At 41.7% G+C, this 27,755-nt stretch overlaps 1 protein-coding gene across 2 annotated transcripts in view; it reads right to left on the reverse strand.

The window, feature by feature from the left end:
- The window catches only part of gas7a (growth arrest-specific 7a), a 47,271-nt gene extending 20,204 nt beyond the window's left edge, over positions 1-27,067 (reverse strand). The window contains exons 1-6 of one of the 2 annotated variants that reach the window (XM_038707251.1): positions 26,921-27,067; positions 20,887-21,013; positions 14,173-14,250; positions 9,966-10,051; positions 7,483-7,545; positions 613-702 (exon numbers count right to left, since the gene is read on the reverse strand). In XM_038707251.1, the coding sequence (XP_038563179.1) occupies positions 613-702; positions 7,483-7,545; positions 9,966-10,051; positions 14,173-14,250; positions 20,887-21,013; positions 26,921-26,923 (447 nt within the window). In that variant the 5' untranslated portion in view covers positions 26,924-27,067. Of the gene's footprint in view, positions 1-612; positions 703-7,482; positions 7,747-9,965; positions 10,052-14,172; positions 14,251-20,886; positions 21,014-26,920 lie in introns of those variants that run through there. The other variant, XM_038707252.1, reaches the window with a different exon arrangement.
- Between the last annotated feature and the right edge of the window lie 688 nt (positions 27,068-27,755).

Below are 27,755 nucleotides of genomic sequence, written 5' to 3' on the forward strand. Positions count from 1 at the left end.
GGGGTGGTGGAGCATACAGGGCCAGGGACAGGAGATCGCGGAGTGACTGGCCCGCTGCGAACGGTCAGTGATGCTTTACAGTAGTGCGGTGTGAACACATGTGACGTATTCAAATTGATTCGGAACAAAGTGTCTTGTCCGGAACAAAACAAAACGGTCTAGGTGTGAAAGCTCCCTTAATTTAGCATGTTAGCGTGCTAACATTTGATAAAATGCTGACATTTGCCGTTTACCATTGTCAAGTGTTGCAGGTGTTTGGTCATAAACAAATTTACATTTTGATGTGCTGGTGGATGAAAAGTTAAGGGATCAACAGAGTTGTTACATCTTATCCTGAGAAGAACATGAACGTCTGTACCAAATTTCATGGCAATCCATCCAATAGTTGTTGAGATATTTTAGCCAGGAACAAAGAGGAGGACCGATCAACATGCTGCCAGTGGCTGAAAATAATTCTGCTTCTTTGGCAAATAAAAAGTGTGTTTTTTTATTTATTTAATGAACAGATAACAACATAGACCTTTGTTTTCAGAGGACAGTGACTTTATATACTGCCCTATGCCTATCAGGTCTCTATATAAGAGATGGTTTCTGTGTTTCAGCAGAACTCACCCAAAAGTAATCGCAGTAGCTCCATTCGTTTGGCTTCAGGAGCTGCTGCTCCGGACCTTCACCAGGTAGAGGGAAAGTCACACAGTTGATCTGAAGCAAAAAGAGAAGAAATACAGAGGTGACCTATAGCAATGGCCTCACTAAGAAATGAAAAACAGTGACAAATAACAGATCTGTGAGCCAAACATGACGTGAGAAGTGGAGTCCAAATGCTGTCTTTAGGAGAGCGAGGTAACAGGCCTGGGTTTCATGTGGATCATGCAAATGAGAGGAAAAAGGTCAGGCATGAGTAAAAGTACGAATGTGGTGATGTTGGCCATCCAGAAGGTGACCCATGGGCCTTCAGGGATAGAGAGAGAGAGAGAGAGAGAGAGAGAGAGAGCGCCTGGCCACTCAAAAACCAAGAGAAACGTTTTGTACTACAGTTTACTCCTCAAATTGAACAACCGAACATAATACACTTGAGAATATGTACTGTTGCTGATAAACATGCCCAGCACTCAGCCTTGAATATATACTCCATGGTCCACAGCGTCTTCAATTACTCTTGGGGCTACAATTATGTAATGTTCACCATCTGTGAGCCCTCCCTCCTGGCACTGCAAGATACCCTCTGTGCCATGTCAACCGCTGCTACAAACTACATGGGCATCCAGACAGGATGCTTCATCCACAAACATAGAAAAACACACTGAGTCACAGTGTGTACTGCATGAGCTCACCACTGTAGTGCTGTCACACAGTCTGAAGGAAAACACGGAGCATTCACAAGCTGGCTCAACCGAACTGCTTCAGCCTTTTAACTCTTCAAATTTCAAATGAAGGTGTGACGGGAATAATTTGAATCGTTTGAACAACATGACGTCACTTAAGTGAACACAGCGGAGTGTTTGATGCTTTACAAAAAGAATAACGAAGGGGAGCAAGAGGCTAAAGAAGATTCTGAAGAAACTGGCAGAGGTGAACCTAAAAGCACGACTCCGAGACAGGCAATAAACAAATAAAGTTTGGAGTAGTGGTCATAGTTGAAATTGGAGGTCATGTGACACGCTTTCCCCCCCCTCACACAATCATTACAAAAGAAACAGTGCAAACTCACATTACATTCATTCATTTAGCTGACGCTTTTCTCCAAAGCGACTTACAATTGCTATATATGTCAGAGGTCGCACGCCTCTGGAGCAACAAGGGGTTAAGTGTCACACATTGGTGAATGTGTCACAGTGGCGAGTTAAACCCAGGTCTCTCACACCAAAGACATGCATCGTATCCACTGCACCATCACCACCCCGCTAACTTATTTCTTGTATTATGAAATGTTGAGCCATATGGTCCAATGATGACATATCATTACCTTAACAAGCTAAGCGGATGGCCATGACCAAGCGGCAGTTATGCCGAGTTGGGAGTCTAGCACTTTTGTAGCAAATTCATCCTCATCATTCATTAGGAGTTGTGTTTGTGTAATGACGGATGTGAATCAAATTATCTCTCTCTTTTACCTCTGGTTTTTGTCTCCACAAAGTCCTGAGGGAAATATCTGGCTCTTTAGTGGCTAAGTGCTCCACTTTGTTCCCCAACTGTGTCTGTCTGCTGCTTGCTGCTGAGCAGGTATTGTGCGGTGGGTTTTTACATCTTTTTCATTGAAGACAACTACTTGCTGTGGACTCAAACTACGTTAAGAGAGCAGTGAGAGCGAAGCAAAACAGAATATAAAGATCAACAATGAGCTGAAACTTTCTCTGTAGGTTCAAGGTACAAGGTTGTTTATTAGTCATTATACAGCACAAGGCTGCATAGTGAAATTAAATTTGTAGTTCCTTCATGCTACACATACAACATACAATTCAGTATAGGCCGAAATCAAAATATGGTAACATAAAGTACAATAAAATCAGAATCAAAACAACACATAAATTATTTATCCTGCGATGGACCGGCGATCTGTCCAGGATGTACCCCGCCTTTCGCCCAATGTCAGCTGGGACTGGCTCCAGCCCCCCGACAATGACAATGGATGGATAAATTATTTATGTACATTTACATGTATTCACCCCAAACACCCACAGTGCATTTTTTTTATTTGCATCTGCTGTGAATGTAAACAGCAGCAAGCAGATGATAATATTAAAGTTTCATCTTCACAATAAACAGTCTGACATTTGGGAAACAAAGTCCATCTTGACTACGTTCGAGCACCAAGCATTAAGTCCACTTCCTCTCATCTTGCTGGAGTCTTGCGCTGACAGCTCAGAACATGGCCCACCTGCCGAGTGCTTGATCCGGGATGTTGATAGGGCAGGTCTCTGTAACGATGTGGCCACAACAGTCTCTGAATTCCGTTGGTTGGTTTACATGAGTCCCATTTCATCCAGACAGGATCTTTAGGAGCAGAATTAAGTCCTAGCTGGGCCAGCATTGCTCCTCTCCTGGCTCTCTTTCCTCTCTTCTGAGCGATCACCGTGGCGCCTGGTCTAGTTGTTTGGGTCGGGTAGATCGTGGTCTGCTGCTCTTTAATCCAAAACCCTCGTCTTCATCTTCCAATGACTGTATTTATGTCAGAGGAAACGCATGTTTTGGCAATAAAGCTGGAAAAAAATCTATAAAAAACAAAAGTGTAGCGACGTTTGAAGGAGCTACCGGCTGCTGCTTCTACAAGCACTGCCGTTTCCCTTACTACCCGTGAAAAATATTGATTTGTGAAGCCTAAATTGGGATTTTTTGAATTGTATCTGTAGAATTATGAGAACATACCCAAGTATTTAAAGCTACATTAAAGGTTGGCAAAGCGATTCTAATCCAGTACACCTCTTTTTGTCGAATTTAGCAAATATATCCTCACAGTCCAATAGCTGTCCATTCAGTGTGTGCGCTGAAAAATAATCCAGTGTTGGTACACAGTCCTCTGTAAATGGGAAATAAACAATGTGGCCCGCACCCATCCACACAACACTATTCCAGCCATTCCAGACATGATTTGTGGTTTGGGGAACGTTAAAAGACTTGCCCCACGGACATTCAGCGTACTTTCTAGTTTGCCAAGACATGCTGTTGTTGTGATGTTAGCTATATTAGAAGGAGAGTTGTGAGTATCACAGTCTGGAGCTGGTGTGCTGGATCTGGGACTGTTTCGTCCTCTCTGCATGTTTAGCTTACTGTTAGCTTTGCAGCAGCAAGTAGCCACAGTTTGCTAACCCCCAACGTTGCCAACGTTTGTTACAATACTCTGTACGCTGTGTCGTTTGTCATAAAAGAAGATTTCTCCAGAATCGTTTTGCCCATCTTTAATAATTAGTGTACATTTTTTGACATTACGTTTTTGGTCAGAGACGCTCCAAAACTCACAGGTATGACATATTGGCTTATTGAGTGGCAAACTACCAATTCAAACATCAGAGCAACATCATCATTCACCCCACTATCATCCCTGTGTTTCTCTCCATATCTGACCAATCTAATGTCTCATATTTACTTCTTTACATTTATTTTGTCTGCCCGTGGTTTGGTGCTGGGCAGGTGGTGTCCTGTCCAATCAGCTCCCCAGAGCTCTGTTGATGGAAACCGCTGCTTATAATTTTTTAATGTTAATGTGATTTATTTATTATGTGTAGCCTGAGAACCACAACAAAAAGTTGAGTAGTGCTGCAGAGTTGGTGATAATTCTCTCTGTGTGCTCTCTCTGACATTGCACATACATAACACCTGATTTATTTTTGAAAACATTACTTTTATGTAAAACACATCTATCCGGGGAATGAGACTCTCTTCTCTGCTGCAGCCTCACTGTGTGATTCATGATGATGGGATGGGTGTAGTTTTGCATAAAACTCTTGATTTGTGCAGTTTTAAACAAATATTGAGGATGAAAAAGCTGAACTTCTCTCTACATTTACCTCTTCATTCTCTGCACTACCACCGCAGCACTTGATCTCAACGGCTTCCAGTAAACAACTTCATGACTAATACTCTCTCTCTGTTATATAATCACTAAAGAATCCAGAGGAAATAATATGGCCACTTGCCAAATGGTTATTCAGATACGGCAGACAACTAAAACACTGAGCACTGAGACGACATGCTAACACACATTAACACTTGGTAATCTAAAGGAACGGCAGTGTGATTTACACCGTGTGCAGACCAGTCACTTTGTTAATGTTCTGCCTCACAGATCATACTGATTGTCATGGGCACCACATTTTCCATTACACTGGCTCCACATCTATCATGGCTGTTGTTTCTCTGCCCCTCACATCCAGCTGAAAATTAGACCATTTATCTAACGGAAGGCTGTCTGGCTAACTTACTTCTCCTTTATGGCTGCTTAGTGAGGTACTCTGGGTTGGGAATTAAATATTAATATCGCATAGATTACCTTTGTGATACAGCAAATAATAATAAATCCTTCTGAGGGATCTTAAGCATGTCTGTGGATGTTTCAAGTCCAGCTGTTGGACTGGTTGGATGTTGCAGTGGGCTGTGGGCCAAATTTTATCCTTGAATGTTTGCAGTTTAGCACAAAACGAAGCTGCAAGCAACATGTAACAGCGCCGGTTTGTTGAGGGGATTTAAACATTTTGTCCCTTACTCAGCATTCACAAACATTCGGTCTCATGAGGGTTTTGTATCCAGGCTGCAGGCAATGGTTGTTTCATTTGTTTTTACTTTTCTGCCTTACAGGGTGGGGAATAAAAAAATATTCATGACACAGTGGAAGAAGAAATGGCCCGTGGGAGACATAAAAAATAATGGTTGGCCGTCAAACAAACGGCTGTAACACAGTCACTTCTTCTCTCTATCTCACAGCCATTTCTGAGCAGAACATTTCAGCAAATCAGACTGTTGGATGTGTTGCTAAGCAACAAATTACTTCCCCCCCAACTCCGTCCACACACACACACACACACACACACCTTTTATTAATAACAAAACTCAGACTTCCTCTCTATCCACACCATTGTCCTTTCTTCCCTCGATTCCTTCCATCCTTCTCTTCTTCAGTGACCAATCAAAACGCCCCGTCTGAGTCCCGCCAAACAAAGCCACATGACGCTCTTAACGAGCCGCTGTTTCCCCCCCGAGTGCCTACGCTGAGCACAGGCAGCATAGCAACAAGTCAAACCGCCACGTGAATAAATGTTTAATAAGCTGGAAAAACATCGAGGGCTGCAGCAAATGCATTTGGTGAGATTCGGTCACACTCTCTGAAGGTGAAAACAAGGTTACAGTCCTGCTATCTGATCTGTAAGAGCCTCGGCGTCCTGCGAGGGTCCATTTTGCCAACAGTCATGGATGTGTGCGTCTCCATGACAACTAAAAAGGGGGTTGTGTAATGTGAGGTGCACCGTGGCGAACAAAAAGACACCTTTGTGCGCTTACGTCATCCAGCCGCTGCTACAGCTTCACTCACTATCACCTGTGAAGCGTGACTCTTTGTTATAATGCTGCTCTGTAAACACATTTAGCGGCTGTAGTTTCAGAAATGAACACTTCTCTTTAATCCTGTTTATTGGGAACTAAATAACAATATGAAATTGCGTAGTTGTGTTAAAATACAAAAATAAAGCTGCTCTCATGCTTCACCTCTACGCCAGAATTCACTGGATAATCATGACGCCAAATCACAAAATTGTGTCAACAACAGATCTGTGAGCGGTGAAGCCTTTGAAAAGGCCCTGCAAGGAGAGCAGAGGAAGAATTTTTTTTTTTTCAAACAGTATGTCAGTGAATGGCTTCCCCACCTTCTTCTATGCCAGTGTTTTCCATTTCAACACCCATTAATCAGTGCTATTGCTTTTGTCACCATGGAAACTGGACTTGCTGCATCTCTCGCAGGTCTGGTGGGGTTTTTCACAATAGCCAGACTGACGGCTCCCGTGGCTGCAGCAGGTCAGCGAGCGAAATCAGCCCAGTGCAAGACCACAAAACCTCCTCTGTCTGTCTTCTCCTCAACATCAACACCACATGTTTGCCTCACCCTCAACGCCACCCCCGCCCTCCCCCTTTCACAGTCATCATTATAAGAGATTACATAACCACAGCTTCTGTCTGGGCATCTTAAGACAAAAATACTGTAGACTTTTCAGAATGTGTCGTGGTGAAGAGCACATTTAATCCCCACTCTGTGGTCTGTAACCACCACACACTGAAGACTTTGAAGCCCAAACACAAATATGAGCAAAAAGAGGGAGTTCCTCATAGCCTGTGTTCACTTCCCAAATGCTGCTGGATGACAAACAGCAGCGCCGTGTGACCTGTACTGCCCTGCAGATTAGACGTGGAGCCCTTTGAGGCAGAAAAAGGAGGGGAATACTGTACCAGACTGGGCAACAACTCCATGACGAAAACACTCTCACACTTTATCAGACTGAAGACTGCGCGATCCTAAAAATACCAACAGCGCTCTGCAGGCTACTAGATCAGCTACGTACTTTTCACTCACTTCAGTAACATTTCAATAGGATGAAAACTGCAAGGCGACGAAACACATTTCAGCATAAACACATTTCGCTGACAGGCATTAAATCAATATTATGGATCAAGGCCAGTCAGTCAGTGAGAGAGAAATTAGTACAAGACTCTTGGACAGCTTCTTCATTCAGACTAATGTGGTTTCCAATTTGCAGGGAACCCCGTGTTACTCCACCAGAACCCACAATGCATTATGATTTGAGCTGTGAGATTGAACACGATGTCAACAGATGGTAGTAAAACGAGAGAGAGTAAAAAAAAGGATGCACTTTTTTCTGCCACATGAGGAGCTTTAAAGACACTCAGAGGATGGAGATGGAGAGACAGCAGAGGACAGAAGCAAATGGAAGAAGAAAGAAACAAGAGAGGAAGATCAAGTTGGAGCTCCTGGGTACTCACAGTGATCTTGGTCTCCTTGACCTCCCTGATCTGCCTCTTGGCCGGCGAAACGGAGCCGGCGGGCTGCGGGGCGAGACAGGAGGGATCGTCAAAACTCTCCTCAGTGTCAAAGCTGGCTTCCATCATCATCCCTCTCACCTCCTCCTGCTTCTCTATTCTGGGAAAGCCTCACTCTCTCTCCTCTCTCTCTCTCTCTCTGTCTTTCCCTCCACGCACCGAGGCTGCCTTCAGTCTCACAAGCTACAGAGTAAGTGAAGAGGAGTCGCGTTGCAGGGGGGGAGGGGGAGGGGGAGGGGGATGGTTGGGGTGTAGCGTTGGGAAGGTAGGGGTGGGGGGGTGGGGGTGTTGTAGGGGAATCGGTGGTGGATGTGGCAGCGTGACGAAGTCTAGCCTCCGGTGAAGCTGCTGTCACACGAGTTATAAGATTGGAGGCTGCGAGGAGATAAATGCTGCCTGCGAGGGGCTCTGCGTCCCCCCTGCCCACCTCCACCCCTCACACAATGATGTCCACACAGAGGGAGAGAGAGAGGGAGACCAGCGAGCCAGCTCAGGGATGGAGATGCTGGAGCGTAAAAGGCGAGGATGTGAAGAAAAAAAAATAGCATAAAGGAACAAATGGAAAAAGACAGAGAGACTTGAGAGCGTAAGAAGAGGGGGAGGTGGAGGATGAGGAGGGGAGGGGGGGGAATTATTTACATGATTTTGCCACACTTCCCTCGCAAAGAAGGCGGATAGTGAGGGAGGACGGAGCGGTGGTGGTGGGGGTTGGTTTGATGGAAATGGTTGAATGATGAGCTCTAAAAGACTAATTACGGTTGGGAGGGAAACTGGAGGTGGGGGGAGGAGAGAGAGAGCAGGAGGGAAAACAGGCAGCCAATGAGATGCAGCGTCACTGATTGTGTGTTTATGTGTTGGAAGAAATGTGTGTGTGTGTTTAAGATTGTGCAGCATGCACATCAAAGGGGCTTTAAAGGTGTGCCAAGGAGGGCCTGCGTCTCAATGTATTGCACGAACACTGAAATATGTGCGAGTGTGCTTATGTGTGTTCAACGCGACGCTCATGTTTACAGTAAGTACGTGCGTGCGAGGTGGCATCGGCTACATCGTTATCATCTTCCTCATATGACAGCGCTTCTCCCGAGGCATCAAGCTGTGTGCAGCGCGGAGCAGCTTACGACGGCGCACGTGATCACCGCAGCGCCTCACACCTTCTCACAACAACCACCTGGTCCAACAACACCACAACAGCCTGAAAAAAAGCAACCCACGAAGGAGCACAAGAACTGCGTTCTCACCTTCGCTGCACAGAACATGGCGGCAGGCAGCTCTGACCAGCACAATCCCCGTGTCCAGGTTTCGTTTTCCGCGGCCCCCAGTGCTCCCAGCGTGAGCTTTGACTGTCTTGGCCGGCCTCCTTTCCAAAGCTGACAAACTCTGACAAGTGGAGTCCAAATCTCAGCCGCCCATATGGCCCAACTGTCTGTCCATCTATACTCTCCTGTGTGATCATGATACGGTATGCCCTCATCTGACTCGTAATTAGTCACGTGGGTTGGCATGTAATCGATGTTGGCCCTGGTTCATCTGACCTGCAGGAGCGGCCCTGCTTTCAGAGGACGGAGCAGCCTTACATCATAAAATACTGATATCATGAACTAGAAAGGAGCAAGCACCAAGTGAGGCTTTGATGTTTTTGCACTAGGGCCACTCAGGACAAGAGCATGGAGACAGTGGAGGGCAAACAGCTTAAGTTATTAAGTGTTCTTTCAAATAATCGGTTATAAAATGAAGTTCCAGCAAGATTTCAAACACGAGAAGCTGGAAACAAGGAATGTTCATCTTATTTTCTTGATAAACGACTTAATTGATTGTTGATAATCGTTCATATGTTGTTTCAAATCAATTAGTCAAATGATTGTTTCAGCACTTATAAAACCTTTAAGAAGAACAACTTCAGCTTTATTAATATGTGCGGCCTCATATGTAACAGATCTGCTCAACAACACAAACACAACACCGTCCTCCGTCGAAGAACTACAGCATCAGTCGTTTCAGCAAACGGCCAAAAATGAAATGTGTTTACGTTCAAGTGACAGCGCCCACGAGTGGCCGTAGTAATTATGACGGGGCAAAAAGAGGAAGTCGATGGATGCGGGTCAACAAAACATCTGACTTTAACAGTTCGCTGCTCGTTTACCGTTTCCAACCCATAGTCAACAGTTGTTGTTTTTTTACCTTAACCATGTAGTTGTTACTGTAACATGACAACAAAGCACATAATTTAACCCAAATCATGATCTTTCCCTTTATGTGTCCCAACCTAAAACTTAACCAGAGCGTGGTGCTGACAAATGATGGATTTTGGTGTTTAATATGGAGGAAAATCAATAATTATTGTTTGAGCACAACAGGTTCAGCAATTTAAGACGGTCTGAACATCTTAGAGGTGATTGAGGTGTCTTTTTTTTTGGTTAAGGACGTACCTGTTTGTCCATGGAGGGTTTCCTCAGAGCAACGCCGGCGGTTTCTTTGGGCTGACTGGTCTTTGTACTGCCGTGGCATCCATTGGCTGATAACAAACCGATTATAAACCACACGTTATTCATGAAAGTCTCAGCTGGAGTCCCACTTATGTAAAATAACATCATAAAAAACGAGCAGGTGGGGAGCGGGCAATCCACAAGCGAAAAGGTCACATTTTACTGAGACATCCTAATTTTAGTGTCTCTGAGGTGTGGTTTGCATTTTCGGAGCAGACAGATACAGATTTGTTCTCCTTCACCGCAAAACAATTTCATGCATCTTTTGTTAAATTTACAGGCAATCTGAGGCCAAGCTTGGCATTTGTTGACTTTTCTTGTCACTGAATTGTTCATATTTCAGATGTGTACTTCTTCTCCCTGGAGCTATTTATAAACACATATTGAAGTAATATCATTAACGAGCCTCGGCCTGGGGGGTTCACAGCTCTACAGAAACGTCCCTGGTGTCATCCTATAGTGCGTACTTACCTTCCTTATCATGGTAACAATAAGAAACACGCGTGATTAAATACTTAAGTTAAAATTAGTCAACATGGATTTTTGGTTTCACACGGGACATGACCAGCGGCCTCCTGGGTGAAGGTCCGGAGTTTCAACCACCCAATCTTCCCTCATCCTTATGCGGACTATAGCACTCTTTATACTGTCCATGGATGTATAATAACACCTGGATCTGGCGCCACAGTTCAGCCTTTCTTCCAACTTTGCCCAGTGGCCACTCATGGTAATGCAGCGACCAAAACAATCTTTTTACCCACAGAACACCAAGGCTGCCTCAGAAAAGTCAAAAAAATCTCCTTTCCTAATTACCTTTCCTTGACCTCGATGGAAAACGTCATGAGGTCAAGGAAAGATGTGAAGGAGAATTCATAAGGACTTAGGAAAAGAGGACGGCGGGTCTAAGAGAATCCGACTGCTCTTTTCTAGGCGACGTAATTATACAACGGCGGATTTACTGACGTGACCTGTCGTGATGAAACTACAATGTTCTGAAGATGGACTACAAAAAGCGCATCTTTGACACTGCGCCCCGTGTTGTTGTAATGCAGGCCGTCTAAAGGTGGACAACACGGTGGAATATATTACTTCATAACCAAAATAGCAAAAAGGCAGATAAGGTAGCCTACCAGTCACGAAATAATGGAAAGGGGTGTCACAATCAGAATGCTTGCTCACACTCACCCTCCTGCCCACATTCATCAACATGAATCCAAATTATTTTCTGTAAACACAGTGTTTCCCACAGAATGACAGCATAACTGTGGCGAGAGAGAGAGAGAGAGAGAGAGAGAGAGAGAGAGAGAGAACGACGGGGCGAGAGGAGATGCTGAGTTATGGAGATCTGTGATCAAATACGATTTTACCCATTTTAAATAGTAGCCAAACATAAAAGAGCGTTGATAATGTGTCAGGTCGCCACAAATAAATCAATGTGTGGGAAACGCCTGCTGTAGAGGTCATCCAGCTTGATCATTGCCTTTATTAAGGCGAGGGTGATCAGCATCTGTGACTTAAGTAAAATGAATTAATGACTTTGCTGAAGGCTGTCGTACGGTCTACACGCTGCAACATTATCCTCACTTTGATCACGGTACAAGACTAGTAACAGCTCGCATGGGTCTCAATTATTGTCGACAGTTTCAGAATCAGAATCAGATATACTTTATTAATTCAGAGGGGAAATTCTGTGATCCGAAACATAAAACGATGTTGAAACAGCAAAGCCAGAAGAAAACAAACCAAAAGAAAGAAGGTAATAGTGAGTCTTATTCAGTTATCATAATGTGCGTCTATATTGGAAGGATTTTGCCAAATGTGGTCAATGGATTTTATCGTCTGAGTTTGAGAACGTGCGTCGCTTTAAATGTTGCCGCTGCAAGGAATTGTGGGACGGCATTCTCTCCTTTCCTTTCATAAAGGATGGTCCTGTGTACACTATGATAAAGGAGATATGAAAGGAAGCATTGAGGCACCTTTCCTTAGCTTTTAGAGAATACGAACAGCTCTTATCATGGCTGCCACTGAAATACTTCTGGGTCATTTTACTCAGTGAGGAACCTTCCTAAGCAAAACAGACTTTTCGAACGCAGCCCTATGTGAAACTCATGACAGGACACCTTGAACTGCAAACAAGGTCAATTATTAGTGTTTCTACTATGAATTTATGATCCACAGAGGTTATAAATTTGTAAAGGAATTTAATAAAAAAAAGATTTAAAAATATGTGTCGTCTTCACAATGTTAAGTCTGTGAACTGACGAGCGAGGCCAGTGGGAGAAACACTACTGCAAGTATTCAGTAGGCTACATACCCCAGAATTTTTCTGTATGCCCCAGCTGAGCAATTGTTACTGGACTGAACAGCATGGGATGTGCTCGGCCCAGGAGGGATCTGCAGTGGGTGATTAAACTGCTCAGAAGATCATTGGTACCCATCTCCCGAACATCAGTGATATCGGTGAGATGAGGTACCTACGCAGAGCCCAAAGGACACTGAAGGACAGTACCCACCCAGCCACAGCCTGTTCGCCCTGCTGGCTTCTGGGAAGATTAATTCCATCCATCGTCAACCGCTTATCCTGCGTACAGGGTCGAGGGGGGGCTGGAGCCAATCCCAGCTGGCATTGGGCGAAAGGCGGTGTACACCCTGGACAGGTCGCCAGTCCATCGCAGGGCCACAAATAGACAAACAACCACTCACGCTCATACCTAATTAATTCATTATTTAAAAATCATACAATGTGATTTTCTGGATTTTTGTTTTACAAAATTTTACAGACCTCTACATGCTTTGTAAGTAGGAAAACCTGTGAGTGTATCAAATACTTGTTCTCCCCACTGTATAGAAGTTTCTGCTGCAGCACCACCAGACTGCAGAGCAGCTTTTCCCCCCAAGCTATCAGACTCTTAAGCTCAAATTCATCCTCAGCACTGCTTCACAGCATATAGTTTATTTCTGTTTACTATTTTATGATTGCTTTTGTATTACTGTATATTGTCTATTAGTAGCAAAAGGGAAGTTGTATTGAAACAAATAAACCTACCTTCCTTCTAACCATGAATGTAAAAATGGATCACAAGTCATAATCAGCTGCTTGCACAGACATGACGGTCTGTTTCAAACTCACTCGTTCCACTATGATACAGCTCTACTAGCTAATATGACCGGCGAGCTAGCAGTACAGTGCAGTTTCAGAGGGGTTAACTAGTCGCCTATATAATGTCATATATGACTGAATACATTCATCTAAATTCACAATGAGTCGTCAAAAACATTGTACTGTTTTACAGGACGATAAAAGAACTAAATGTGCTCAAAAATAAAAGGGCATTGTACATTTCTCTGTGTTTAAGACTGGGACTGAATGGATGTGTTTTTCTTCAGCCAGCTGTTCAAATCCCTGGTTTCCTGTCCAGAGGTTGGAGGAGACCTGAACCTAAACCCGGCCTTCATTAAACTCCCCTCTCTCCGAGGAGGATCACACTTGTCTGGTTGAATGCTGACAAACTACCCTGCAGCCGACAGCCTCCCTGCTCATTTCTTCCCTCTAAGTGTGTTTAGGCCACACGCCAGCAGAAAGAAGAAAACCATCTGCTATCTGCTAAGATGTCGTTAGTGGAGGATGCTGGCAGCGATGAGTCATTAAGAAAATGTAGGGTTTCCTCCAGTAGCGCTAACTGAGGTTGATGATAATGTAGGACACAGTAGAGAAATGTATTACAGGGGATTTGTCAGTGGTTTGATAAAAACCATTAGGGAAAATGTTAGTCTTTTGGAAACAGAGTGCGATTAGTTATTGTCTTAAACTACTCAGCTGAAGGATGTGGTTTCAGCATAATCAGCAGATTTCTGCTGCTAATGACAGATTGCTAAAAGGCTCAATCTGTCTGGCAGAAAAAACGTTATGACCTGTAGCTCCAAATGGAAACTTGGAATCTTTGAAAGCGTAATTTACCCAATGAATACACTTATTAAAGTTATTGTCAGCTCTCTATCTTGCCATTCCTAACCTCTATAAACCCCCCCCTTTCCTCCTTCCACATTTATTTTCAGTGTTTGGATTGTTTCCTGCCGTTGTTTTGTTTTCTACATGTTGAGAAATTTTGTTAGAAAATGGATGAGTGAAACGATAAAGGCCCAGTTTTACCATATGGCGAGGAGTTGTGTCGTGCCAGCAGCCTCTGTGGGGACTCAGCTGACAAGGAGGGACGTCGCCATGTTGTTTCTGGAACGATACAAACAACAGGAAGGATGACAGTTGGAAAAGAAAATGTGGCACAGTTTCCCAGAACATCAGCTCCTTCACAGCAAAATCTGTGCATTGATATTTCTCTCCACAAACTTCATCCCCACTTTTGACAAGGGCAGTAATGTACACTCCCAAACTAAATATTCTTTCTTCAACTTCCCATCTCCCTCTCATTGTAACATTATAATCCATACTGTGTATACACTGACACATGAGTAATGGTTTCACATTTTTCACATTTAAGTATTCAGATCCTTCAGAAGTAAGTACCACACTGAAAGCAAAAGTCCTGCATTGAAACTAAATGTTACTTAAGTTAAGTAACAGTAAAGTATGGAAGTTTATTCAGGAAAATGTAGTAGTATGTATGTATGTAGTATGTAGTACTCAATGCTGAAAAATGTCCCCTGTGACTGCAAACTACTGCAACTAGTGATCATTTTCATTATGGATTAATCTGCAGATTATTTTCACCATTAATCGAGTGATTGTTTGGCTTGTAAACATTCTGAAAATAGTCAGAAATGCTGTCACAATTACCCAGAGCTCAAAGTGACACCATCACAATGCTAGTTTTGTCCAACCAACAGTCCAAAACATAGGTGTCATTTACACTGGGGACATGTCCCCACCACTTTTTGAAATGGCTCGTTTTGTCCATATCACTTTTAAAAGCATTTGTTATACATGTTCTATGAATAGCTTGCAATAAGAAATGTTAAATAAAAATAAAAGCTTTGAGAAAGGCTTATTTGCACAAGAAAACAGATAATGCAATGGAAATAAAAAAGAAACATATGTACATTGTCCAAAAAAAGTAACTTAAGCTAAGAAAAACAAGCTACTGATTACTGCATACATCTGTTATATTTATTTTTTGAAATGTCACCTGAATTTTGTGCTTCCCTTTACATAATTACAAACATTCCACCATAAATTGGTGCAGAAGACTTCTCCAGAACGCAGGAAATTAAGTGTAAGTTCAAAACTTTCTGTGTGGGGAACCCACTAACCCCCCACTCACATATTTCCTCATTTAATATTTCTTAAAAGTAGTGTTAAAATATCTTCTCATCTTGTTCTCATGAATCCAATATTGTGCATCATCCCGTGTATGATCACACCCCTAATCTGAGTCCTTATGTCCCCTCCACTTTTCAACACAAAGTGACGCCCTGGTACAAAACCTCAAATTTAAGAAGCAAGAACCATTAAATGTTTTGCATTTTTTCGTGTACGTAGAAGAAGCATTGTATTGCGTTGTTCACTAACGAGTAGGATTACAGATTGAAATTTAGCCATTTCATTAGAGTTTCCAAACCCAGTAAAGATCCGTTGCCTCAACACTTTGGGAGTCAGCTTGTTTGTTGTCCCAGGAGTTACCAGTTTCGTCTCTCTCTGGTTCTCGTGAGCTCAACAGCTTCACTGCGAGAACAGGACTTCTGTTCTCGCAGTGCTTGCGGTGCAGTCATGGGGATTAATACTAAACCACCAAAGTCAAAACTACAACTCACAGACAGTATAGATAGATTAACAAGAGTCTACAGTCATTACGAGTCATTCAAGAGGATACATTTTCATAATAACCATCTGACTAGTGCTACCATTGTGTCCACTTTTCCACATGTAAACAAGAAATCTATAAATTTAGTGGCAGTTTGTAATGAGCATATTCATGTTCCTCAGGGATAAACTCTTTTCATTTTGGACTCTCTAGGAAATGTTTTCTAGCTCCAATGTAAGGTCAAAATGTCATCTTTGCACAAATATTATCATGTTCCCCATAGGATAAACCTTTCTGATTTTAACAAACCTTTCCGGATAAAAATGAGACTGAATATTTTTTCTTCCACTGAAACATTTCATTTTGTGCTACATGGAGGACTTTTTGTGTTTTTATTGGGATTTTCCCTAGTTTGATAGCATGAAATCCAAATGTTTTCTTCAAACTATTTTAAATATCATTCAGGAAAAGTAAAAACAAAAACTGTTTAACCTTGTAAGCAAAGGACAAGATAAACTTTGCTTCCTGAAAAAACAAAACATTCTCATCCATCTATGAACCTTTTGGAGGGAAAAATACTCTCCTGGATAATTTGTCTCCTGTATTTTAGCTGCCTATCACACAAAGTAATGACGAATCATTCCAGTTAGTAGAGCAGGAAGTCCTTTACGCTGTAACAGCTGTGGGTGAATCGGTGGTGATGAACTGCTTCTTCTAAAACAAATACTGGGTTGTAAGTCAGCAAAAATGTTTTGGCTGCGTTGTTACGATGATGGCAGGAACTCAAAGCACAAATGTCTAAATGTGTGAGAGTCAAGAATCATGGAAATCTGTTATTAATTAATGGCTATAATGTGCATCAATCATGTGCATATGAAATACTGATTCAAATCGCATTTTTGCTGCATCTTAACCACACCTATTCATGCTGATGTAATGTTTTATAGCCACAAATCTGTGTCAACAAAATGCGATTTGAACCACAACTAGTAGATGGATGGTTGGATAGATGAATGGTCAAAGTAAACATTATTACACAGAGTGAGAAGTCAGCTGCATAGCTGAAACACATTATATTCACTGTGATCGACTGCTTGACTCTAGGAGTTTTTAAACTTTTAAACTGTACTGCAGTTAATGGATGCTAGGAAATAACCGATCAGCAATTTTTAGTGCTGCTGTTCGTACAGAAATATTTGTAGATCTAAACTATGAAAACCTTTGCTCAACAGCGCTTTGATGGGGTTAATGAAGGCTCGGTGAGGTGTGTGCTTTATTAATCCTAATGCTGAATTTATGCTTGACTGTAAGGGCTGACGGAAATCTCAGTGCAGGTTTTGATTTGTAGTAAAGCGCTGGATTTCATCCATTTATGGCACTCATGCAACAACAGATGTATAAATAGTACACGATCAGCCAGTATCTTCAAAAAAAACAGTTTTTAATGAACTTTGTCATTTGCACAATGGAGGGCTACGCACTTAATTATATAACTGGATTTACATCCAGGTAACTTCTACTTCACCTTGTGTCAACAGAGCAATTCTCAGGCTGCAATCAGGCTCGTAACTGCCTTAAAAGTAATAATTCAAATTTCTGTTCTAAAACGTATCGCTAACCAATGTAAGGATGCAAAGATGACGTGGAAAAGGTGAGAAGTTTGGACCACTTTAAACTCGGACATGTTGTAGTGACTCGGACAGGAATAGAGTGAGTTTAAAGCAGCTGAAGGGAATTCTTTTAAAAATAACGTCATATTTGCTGTACAGCACATTAATGTGCCACTAATGTGGCAGCTACTCTTCCACATAAAACAAACATACAAAAAATACATAAAGTACAACAAACATACCAAATACAAGTGATACATAAATCTAAAAACGATACCTACAATGCTTATAAATAAAAAAACAGCCTCACTGGGTGCTTCAGTAATGACAACTGGCAAGTAAGTCCACATTTTGATGTCTCTATACATTACAGATCTGCACACTCAGTCCTGATCTGTTTTTGCAAAACTAGACAACTCTTTGTAGCCTGCCGAGTACTTTAAGTATGTTGTTTTCTCACATACTTTATTTGTGAGTACAGACAATTCGTTTGAAATGAGACAGATGATCTGAAAAACATTAGGTTCCTCTGAATCCTCCTACCCCTCCTAAAGCCATATGCAAGAATCCACCGCTCCATGGACAAAACAACCAATGAGAGCCAGGAGAAGTCCTTACTGCAGTGTCACTACTCGTGCACACGCTGCGCAGCCTCCAGCCTCCATCCTCACACATCCTCAAGTTAAGCTCAATATCTTCGCAGCTTCAGAAGTTTTGAAACACAACACTCCCATCCCTCCTTTGCAATAAACAGCGTATAGTACAAACACTTCGGGCTCATTATGTTTGATGCCATAACGCTCGTATCAAAGAGGCATGATGACAAACAGTGGCGGGCAGTGAACTAGCTTCTCATCTTGCTGTTAGACGTTGTCGCAGCTGCTTCTGAAGCCTGGGGCGCTCTGCCCCTGGGCCACAGTGTTGGAGGGGCATCTTTGAGTCAAAACGAGAGGGTGTTGGAGAGACTCTCACCATGAAGAGCTAACCCTGCGTGGGATGAGGTTTCGCAGGGAAACCGGCTCCTTCTTGTGAGTGATACAAGAAGCAGAGAGCATTGTGTGATCAAGTGTTACCGACTGCTGCTTTAAGAAATCCAGCTCTGTTGCAGAAAGTAAGATTGACCAGCAGACGTCACATGAAGGTCAAAATTATGCTTTTTGTCAAAGATAACGCAGAAATTTCTACAATGACATTTAATGCAGGAGGACAGAGCACCTAAGGTTGGGTAAATGTGATCATGAGAATAGTCTGAACCTACGATAGCAGCTTCTGATTTATCTGAATTTGACAACAGAAGGTTTTGTCACAGCCAGTTTTTAATGTCCTGCGTAGATACAAACTTTAAAATGTAGAGGTGTTTTCTGATTATACAGCATCATTCATCTGTTCCTTGCAAAAACCGTTACAAATCACCGATGACAAATAAATCATGAATCATTAAATATGATGTGACAAAGCTACGGTTTAGGTTTGGGCACAATTATGACTTGTTTTGAGGCACTAGGCAGATCGGTTTGTAACCTTACTTCAGGTTGATTGTGACTTGTTTCTTGTTTCTTTTGTATCAACTGCTACTTATTTAAAACAAATTATAGCAAACCTCATCACACACAGTCACTTCTTTTAAGCCTCAGTTCCTGCTTGTAATTCTTTCTCATCAGTCCAAATCCCACTGTCATATTTGCAACTCCGAAGGGATTAAGTGGAAGGATTTTGACTGATCCTCACTTGTGAATCTCCTCTATTAAATGACACAGACTAAAAACAACAAGCAGCTTTCTAATAAACACTGTAATACACACTGGCATCTCTCTGACACACACACAGTCTCAGTAGCAGCGTTTTGAAGCTCCATATTCAAACAACAAACTATAACAAAATAAAAAGTGACGGCTGCACCATACGGCTGCTGAATGTAAAAATAGCTTTTGGGTGTTTTTTTTCTCCTTCTGCTCTGTGAGTGTGTGCTGTGAGCCAAAGTGCAATCATTGCCAGAGTTGTTGTTGATGCAGCCTTGTTCTGTCCCGTAGGACCGTGTCCTTTCCCTCTGGATTCCTTCCCAAATGAGGTGTAAAACAGACACACACACCAAAGCTTGAGAAAGGTCACCTGCCTTCCAGCCTCTGTATTAATATAACTCTTCAGTCTCTTGTTAGGCAGCAGCGTATTAGAGCAGAAGACAAACAACAGACGTACCCCCTTCCACCTCTGAATCCACAGATATCACAGCTGAGGTGCTGGCTGTGCTGCTCGGCCTGAAGTCCCGCATGGCACGTTTAAGATAATCAGATTAAAGTGGATCGAATCTGCAGGCCTGTGCCCACATGAATGGGCCGCTGAGACACGATGATGGGGAGGAATGACAATGAGTCCTCATAGTTCACAGTGTTAAGGCAGTGAGAGATGAATGCCATGATAAGCAAACTAAAAGACAAGGGGATCCTTATTTCATCGCATGGATATACATGACTTCTGTGTCCAATGAGAATCAACAGATTCTCAAAGGCAGAGCAACTTTGGAAATAATATGATTGGTTGATTTGAATCTAAGCCAAAGAATAGCAGTTTAGCATGACTCTGGCAAACAAGCTGTTCACACTGTTTCGTTTTGCAGGGAAAACCTTTGCATTATCTTTATTCTGCAACAGCTAACACTATCTACATTTAACTAAGACAGTATAATACAACAATGATGCCTCAATTTGACAGCTATTGGTTGCAGCTCCTGCATGTACATTTGAAAAAAAAATGTTTTGAGTGACAAAAAAAAAGACATAAAGATCCAGGAATTTATTAGTGTTGATTTTAAAACCAAAGTGGTGAACCAACAGACAGACAAACATTGCTGTGCCTGGGGCCGCTTCTAAAAATGTGAGTATAAAAGTAACTTTTTAAACACATTTCCATTTTCCATTTTATTACTTGTCACTTTATATTTAGACACTTTATGAACTGTCTGTTTCATTTTCTGTGAACTGCAGTGATCAATTGGGCACTTTACATCAATCTGCTCCTTGTAAATAAAGAATTCAAAGTTTTTTTCAATGAAATTTGCTAAAAACAAACTTATTAGAGAGCTCCACCAGTAATTACGGCCTTTTAGCCATTTTCTGTTTATTTTATCTCATTTTCGGCTTATTTTTAGATTAGAGGACAGTATTTTGGTCCAACAGTCAACAGTTACCCTCTGGGGACTAAGTCCTTTTTGGTCCGTTTTCTCTATTTATACATTTGGGCTTATAAACCATATGTAATGGAGATGGAACACCATGTGTTTGCTATCTTTGGAATCAGAAGACCCTAAGCTAACATAAACATGCGTGTAATGTGCTTATAAAGGAAATATGAGTAAAAAATGCACAATAAAATAGAGAATTTCATAAACGAAAATTAGTTAAATTATTTTTGTGATTTATTAACCATCATTTGATCACGGTCTCCATTCTGCAAAAACAAAACCACTGAGGTTGCTTTATGTTTTATAGGCGTGGCTCTTACCTTTACTGGAGCTGTTGACATAATACCTCAGTCCCTCGGGTGAGGTGTAGCTTCTCCATCCTGGGGGAAGAGGTCGGCCGTCAGTCTCCTCCCTGGGTGGTGCAGCAGAGCTCACGGCCGCTGGCTTCTGTCATAAACAACACTAATTTCACCATTAACATATAAATGAAGCATCTTTTTCATGTAAAAATATTATCACAAATTATTCAAATATACAAGAACATCTTACAATATTATGCAATCCAACATTGAAATTGATGCTATAGTTTTTGCATTTTAAAGGAGGAAATTAAGTTTGTGTGGCTCCAGCTACTTAATTACACAATATTTTTAATTAGCAGGATATCCACCTAAATGTCTATCAAGTTACAACGTGCTACTGGATTATTGGGGGCTATAGGAAGTTGTGTGGCTTCTAATTAGCAAAAATTGAATTTAGTTGATTAATCCAGGATATATGAAGCTAAATCCACATAGAAGATGTAACTCCTCCTCTGCAGAATAATAAGGACAAGGATCCCGAGGGCTGTGGAAATAAACAGTTTAATTAATACCAAGTGAGGGAACACTGAGTAAAACAGTTTATAATGTGATATAGCTGCTTCATAAAAGATTATCTCAAATTACAACATTTCCATATGCTTGCATACACAAAAATGTAAATGTGCCATGACAGCCTCCGCAATAAGTGATGTTATTATCATCCAATTCCCATTTTGCCTTTTAGCAGCTCTCAGTTGCTAAATAATGGTGTTGTGGTTATGGTCAAATATTATCCACTAAATGGATAAATAATGATAAATGCTGGCTCCACCTTATCAGCAGTCCCCAGGAGCCATTTTATACAGGCTGCACACATTGTATACTGGGCCAGAAATGAATGCAGTGAGCTTTAAAAGGAAAAAGCCATTTTTTAATCTGCAGGGATCGCTGGCTGGCTGTTCATTTTCAGACGCAGCGGTGCATGACCCATTCAGATCTGTCAGAGGGCCTGCTCAACTTCAGGACGGTGCACTCCGATCAGACATCTGAGGGGAGGTGGGCGGATGCGATCGGACAGATATATAAATGGGGAGATTATTAGCGGAATGATAAAGGAGTCGTATCATGTTCTTGTGCTCGCATGGGCAGCAGGGCAGAGTGGGCGGATAAAGCCGATTGATGTGTAACATTAAAGGGACTCATTGGCACTTTTTCCATCTCTGCTCCTGATTTAAGTTTTCTATGCGAGCAGCAGATTCTGCTGCACACTGCAATGTTTTAGCTGCTAAATTCATACTGAGGGGAACATTTGCTGCACAAAAAAAGATAAGTGACATGCTGACAGTTTACAGTGACCCACGTAAGGTCATCCCATCTTAGTTTATGCACCACGGGAAGCAAATGTGTAACCTTTAGTCAAGTTAGAAGTAAGAATTAACCCTACAGCTTTTGAAATGTTTTGAAGTAAACATGTTGCTGGCAGTATCTCATAGTGACCTATTGCCTTCTGAAATGAAAACATTGACCAAGCTAGCAGCTGTGTGAGGCTATGTTTAATGTTAACGTTGTGGTGCGGATTTCTTCTCAACACATCATCGCAGCATTATTGATCGGACACCACAACGTCATTATGCTAACACTGCTAACATGCTAAATGTTTAGCATGATGTTTACCATATTCAGAGTCTGTCCTCCACAGAAAAAACGACCAAATAGGTCGTTTATAGGTAATCACACAAAATTATGACTCATGTTTGCGTTTATGGTGGCAGCGACCTCTAGTGGCCATACAACGCAAACACATGACAAAGAAAGTCGTGTATTATAAATAGCCTTAAAGTGCACTGATGGTGGTGGGTTGGGTGGAAGGATAGGAAGTTAGCCACCTTTCACCTGAGAGACCAGCGTTAGCTTTGTAGCATTAGATTTGTAGCATTAGTTAGTGTAATGTAAATATGTCCTTTAGTGAGTCTTCTGAAATAAAGAATTCAATCCAGACATCTTTTAAGGGTTTTATTCTCTGCAAAGGGTCAGACGGACATACAGAGTGCAAACAGTCCGCAGAATGTAAGACAAAGAGCCAGTGAAGAAACAGGTGACTTTATACTGTAAAGGGTATTACGCAGCTGTCTTAGGGAGGAATGGAGTAGGAACCAACTGTCCTGAGATGAAAGCCTATCATGGGCAGTCAGATAAGGAAACCCTCTAATGAGCCACTTTCCCATGGGAACCTTCACCTAGCTGCAACATAATAAAATTATCACACACTACACAGTGAAAAATAGTGCAGCATAAAAGGTAAAACAGTAAACACAGTAAAATATCAAATTTCCCTCACACTAGCTAGCTAACTACATGTGTTGACCCACTGTAGCCTCTTACCCTTACTCTAACCTTCACAGGTGTGTGTGCCTAAACCTAAATCAGTCTTTGTATGATCTGCTATCAGCTGGGGTTCACCTCCTTTGTGTCACTGCGTTCTCCACGTGTTTATGTCATGTGACATAGGTCACGTGATTTACAAAACATAGGTCTGGTTGGGAAATGGAGTGAAAATGCTTTGGGAGACATGGACATACTTCAACAGTAGGGGCGCTATTGTATGAGTCATATTTGGAGGTTGGTTAAAACAACCTATAGAGAGCACAAGTCACTTATTTCCGCTTCCGGCTAATGGGACCTTATTTTGGAAAAATGATGTACGGTAGTCAGTGACGAGAGATAACTTATTTTTTTATCCCGTTAGAATTGAACCCTGGATTACACATATGATGCTGGTCAATTTAAAATAGAATTTTGCAAGTGAAGAAAGTCGCATTTTGTTGTAAAACAGTAAAGTTACATGTCGTTTTGTGTGAATTCGCTCATTGAACTACATCTCTCGTCTCGCACAATATACGTCACCAACATGTTAGCGTGGTAAAGCTAGCTAACGTTCATTGCTTTCTTGCTATTATCTAGATAATGTAGAAATATATCTCACCTGATGTGTTTAATCCAACAACTCCTGGCTCTTTTATCACATCATCCTCTCATGTAAGTGTTTTAATGTTAGCTTCAGTAACATTAGCTTCAGTCATTGACAGAGAAAGTTACGTCACATACGCGACTTTTGGGTTTGTGGTCTTTGTAATTACGTATTTTGTAACAGTTTTACATCAAACTTTGACCTTCTTTAATCAAAAATGGATCTTTTAAGTCGACAAAGATCATATGTGTAATTCAAGACACAATTCAAATGGGATCAAAATATTTGTTGTCTCCTGCCATTGACTACCGTACAATACCGAAATAAGGTCCCATGGTGGTCCACCGGAAGGGGAGGGACTCTCTATGTTGTTTAGGTTGGAGGACTTGTTGCATGTTCACCATCTTTGTACAGCGTGTAAGCATGATAACATTTTCACAACACAAGCACAGCTGAGGCTGATGGAAATGTTATTAGTTTTGCAGATATTTGGTCATAAAGTACATAAGGTACTGGTTGGTTTAGGGGACAATGTTGTGGAAAGATTGCGGTCATCTTCAAATAATGAAAAACAATCAATGCTAAGAATTAGTGTCACACGGTCAGACGGGATGTAACGACAAACCTCAGCATTATTTTTTACAGCACTATTTCAATGTCAAACTACTTCCAGTATTATGATATTGGGCATAAACTAAATAACTGTGCAGAAGAGTTCATGTGAATGTAATTTGTAGGAGACAAATATTATATTTGACAGCACTAAAAAACGTCCATACTAGATAGAAAGGTTTAAAGATAAACTCTTATCATTAGATTTTTATCACCACCCACTGATCTCCTTGTTGTTTGATTTCACATGTCCTCTGGCTTGCAAGGAGAAGTGCAGCTGAATGGTATCTGAGCTTTTATGGAAACACTTTAAAAAAACACACACCGATCTATAAGATATCCTTACCAAATCCCACAATCCTCTAGGGCACTGCTCTCAATGTAACCCTGAAACCAGGATCTCCACTCCACTCATGTTAGCTCATTTTATCTGAATGGAAAGAAACTAACAGGACAGGCTGTGTCAGATTCCCGCAGGAGGGAGGACGCCTCTCTGCTGCTTTACTGAGCTCCTCTGTGATCGCTGACAGGGAAAGAAAGAAAGCATTGAGATCCTTTTCTACCTGGAAAACGAGATTAATGAACCTCAACCTTCTTATGGTGGTGCAGAAGAAGAGCGGATGTTTACATTTTTTTGCTTTTGTCCACCATTTCTGCACCATTTTCACAGGGTTATATAATTTCCAACAGCTCACAGGGCACCATTTTAACCTTTAAGAAGAACAAAGGTTGTTTTTTGTATTGTAGAAATTATTTGACAGGCCACAGTAAATGGTGGAAAGCTCCAGCTATAAAGTATGAGGAAAAATAGGACATCTCATAGCAAAAGAAAATATATATATATTGTTTTCATTATCATAAATCTATTTTGGAATCCGAATGCACGGTTTAATCTTAAATTATCAAAGAGGAAGAGCTTGTGTGTGTGTGTGTGTGTGTGTGTGTGTATGTGTGTGTTTGTGTGTGTGTGTGTAATTTTAGCACTACAAGCACAGTTTTTCACACGGTTTGTTGCTGTGCCCCGCAGCAGCTGCTGAGAGTTTCAAACAGCAGCAATTATAGAAAACAAGAAGAAGCCTTATAGAGGAACGTATTCTCACTCCACACAGGACGCTGATAAAAAACCACAAAGGAGAGGGCATGGGGGGAAAAAAAAGCAATGAGGGCTTTATTCTCTCAGAGGCTAAATGAGCATATAGCAGCGCATTACTCAGCCTGCTGGCAGGTTGGCTTTTGTTCCTGCAAGGGAGGCAGAGCTTTGGTGAGGATGTAAATGAGGAGAGACTGCACTGAGCCCGAGTGTGTCAACAGAGAAGTATTTTAAAACAGTTTCAAATTCTTTGACAGTCACAGAAAGTGACAGACAATGCACGCACTTCTGTGTTTGTACATGTAGAATCTTAGGTTAGCTATCTTTGCTGTCTACCAGCAATAGTTAATCTGGCAATTTTGAGTGCTTGAAACTTGTTCTGTTGACATCCTTACTCTCTACTTATTGTCAGTGGCTTTGTACAAAAGCATCTACCAAGTCCCTTAAATGTAAATGTAAGATGCTTCATTTTAGTAAACACGGTGGACGTAACACCAATCCAATGGAAACTTAACAAGACTGGGATTCTGCAGCCATGCTAGCAGTCTGTGAGGCCGTGCTGAAACACAGAAGTGATTTGAGTTAAATGCTAAAGTCAGCATGCTAACAAGTTTACAATCAATACAAACAACAATACAAACATTTCAAAAGTTTGCTGTTGCACTACGTCAACTTTTTTTTAATGTCTCGCCCTATCCAGGCTGTGATTGGTCGGTTCATGAAAAGTAACGTTGACGAGCAAGTTTATGCACACGCTTGGATACCATCAGCTTGTATGCAGCGCCAGTACGCAAGAAAAGACGTAATAGTGTAATAGTGGCGGTACTGGTCAAAGCAATGCAAAAACACACACAATAATTGCGACTGTAGAGCAACAGCCAAATCCCGGACATTTTGGGTGACTTAAAAATCCCGGACGGACACATTTTTTAGCTCCCAAAAAGAGGACAGTGTGCAGCACAAACCACTGTTGTGGAGATTCACACCTCACCACACACCAGATCTGTAAAAATTATTGTTTGATTTCTGCACATGAGTTTTTTGGGAGTGAATGACACAACATCACAAAGTCTAATCAAGAACGAACCTGAAGAAGCTGGAAGCAAAATGTCTTGTTCGTTAATAACCTCTGGGGTGGTGTGGGGTGACATCTGAGGTTCTCTACAGTAAACAAGTTACTACATAAAGCAGAAGAGAGTTTAACAAGAGGGGGATGGTCAACGTCCTTTGATATGTCTGCTTTATTTACTGGTGAAGATAAAAACTAACTATAAAGTCTCACATCGCTTATAAATCTGTTGGAGTATTGGCAGTAATTACTCTACTCGACATCTATACACTCACTTCTTTAAATAACACATAAAGCAATTAAAAGATCTTACCATGCTGCTACGCTGGTGTGCTGCAGAACTGTATCAGTCAAGACGCCACTGGAAATATGAATGAAGAGACAGAAGGGATTATTGGATCTCATTACTGTCCAAAATGATCCAGAGCCTGCGGGGTCACAGCTCAGGATGCAGAGGGAACAGAGAGACACTGAACGCTTCTGCATTTTTATAAAAAGGCGTCTGGTAGAGAGACATGCTTTGGTTTTTACTTCAGTGCAAGACATTTTCTATGAGTCTTTGTTGAGCAGAAATGTCCAGTGGTTCTCCCTCTGTGTCAGAAAGACAAAGAGGACACTGTCAGACGGAGCTATGATGTACTGGGACACAACAAGGACTTTTCTGTCTCGCCGGCTTGTTCTCTTCTGTTAAATTGAATTGACTCCGCATACAGTGAAGTGTCAGTCTGGTCCTACTCAGTTCAAACAGATGAGGTCTGTCTCTCTTGGGGAGAACACAGCCACTTGTGATTACACGGCTGTGCTGGGCCTTTTGGGACTTTTACTGTTGCTTTCCATTGTGCAAAAAACACTTTTATAGCAATTTAAGTCAGTCAAGGATGAGAAAAAGACGAGTTAAAAGTGCAAATACAAAAAGTATAAGTTAGCAAAGTTTTAGGAAATGCTCCCTGATTTTGTTACCCCCCAAAAATACAAAAATAGCCATGTGAACATGTAACAAAGTATTATAGGAGTCAAGTTCAAGCTCAAATGTATTTATATAGCACATTTAAAAACAACCCTAGTTGACCAAAGTACTTTCCAAAGTCAGGATACACAACAAATATACACAACAAAGACAGTGGAAAATGTCAAAACTCCACTCGGTT

Source organism: Micropterus salmoides, unplaced genomic scaffold (genome assembly GCF_014851395.1).
Source record: "Micropterus salmoides isolate LMB-PRFRI ecotype aquatic unplaced genomic scaffold, ASM1485139v1 Ms_hic_scaffold_10, whole genome shotgun sequence".
Classification (NCBI taxonomy): domain Eukaryota; kingdom Metazoa; phylum Chordata; class Actinopteri; order Centrarchiformes; family Centrarchidae; genus Micropterus; species Micropterus salmoides.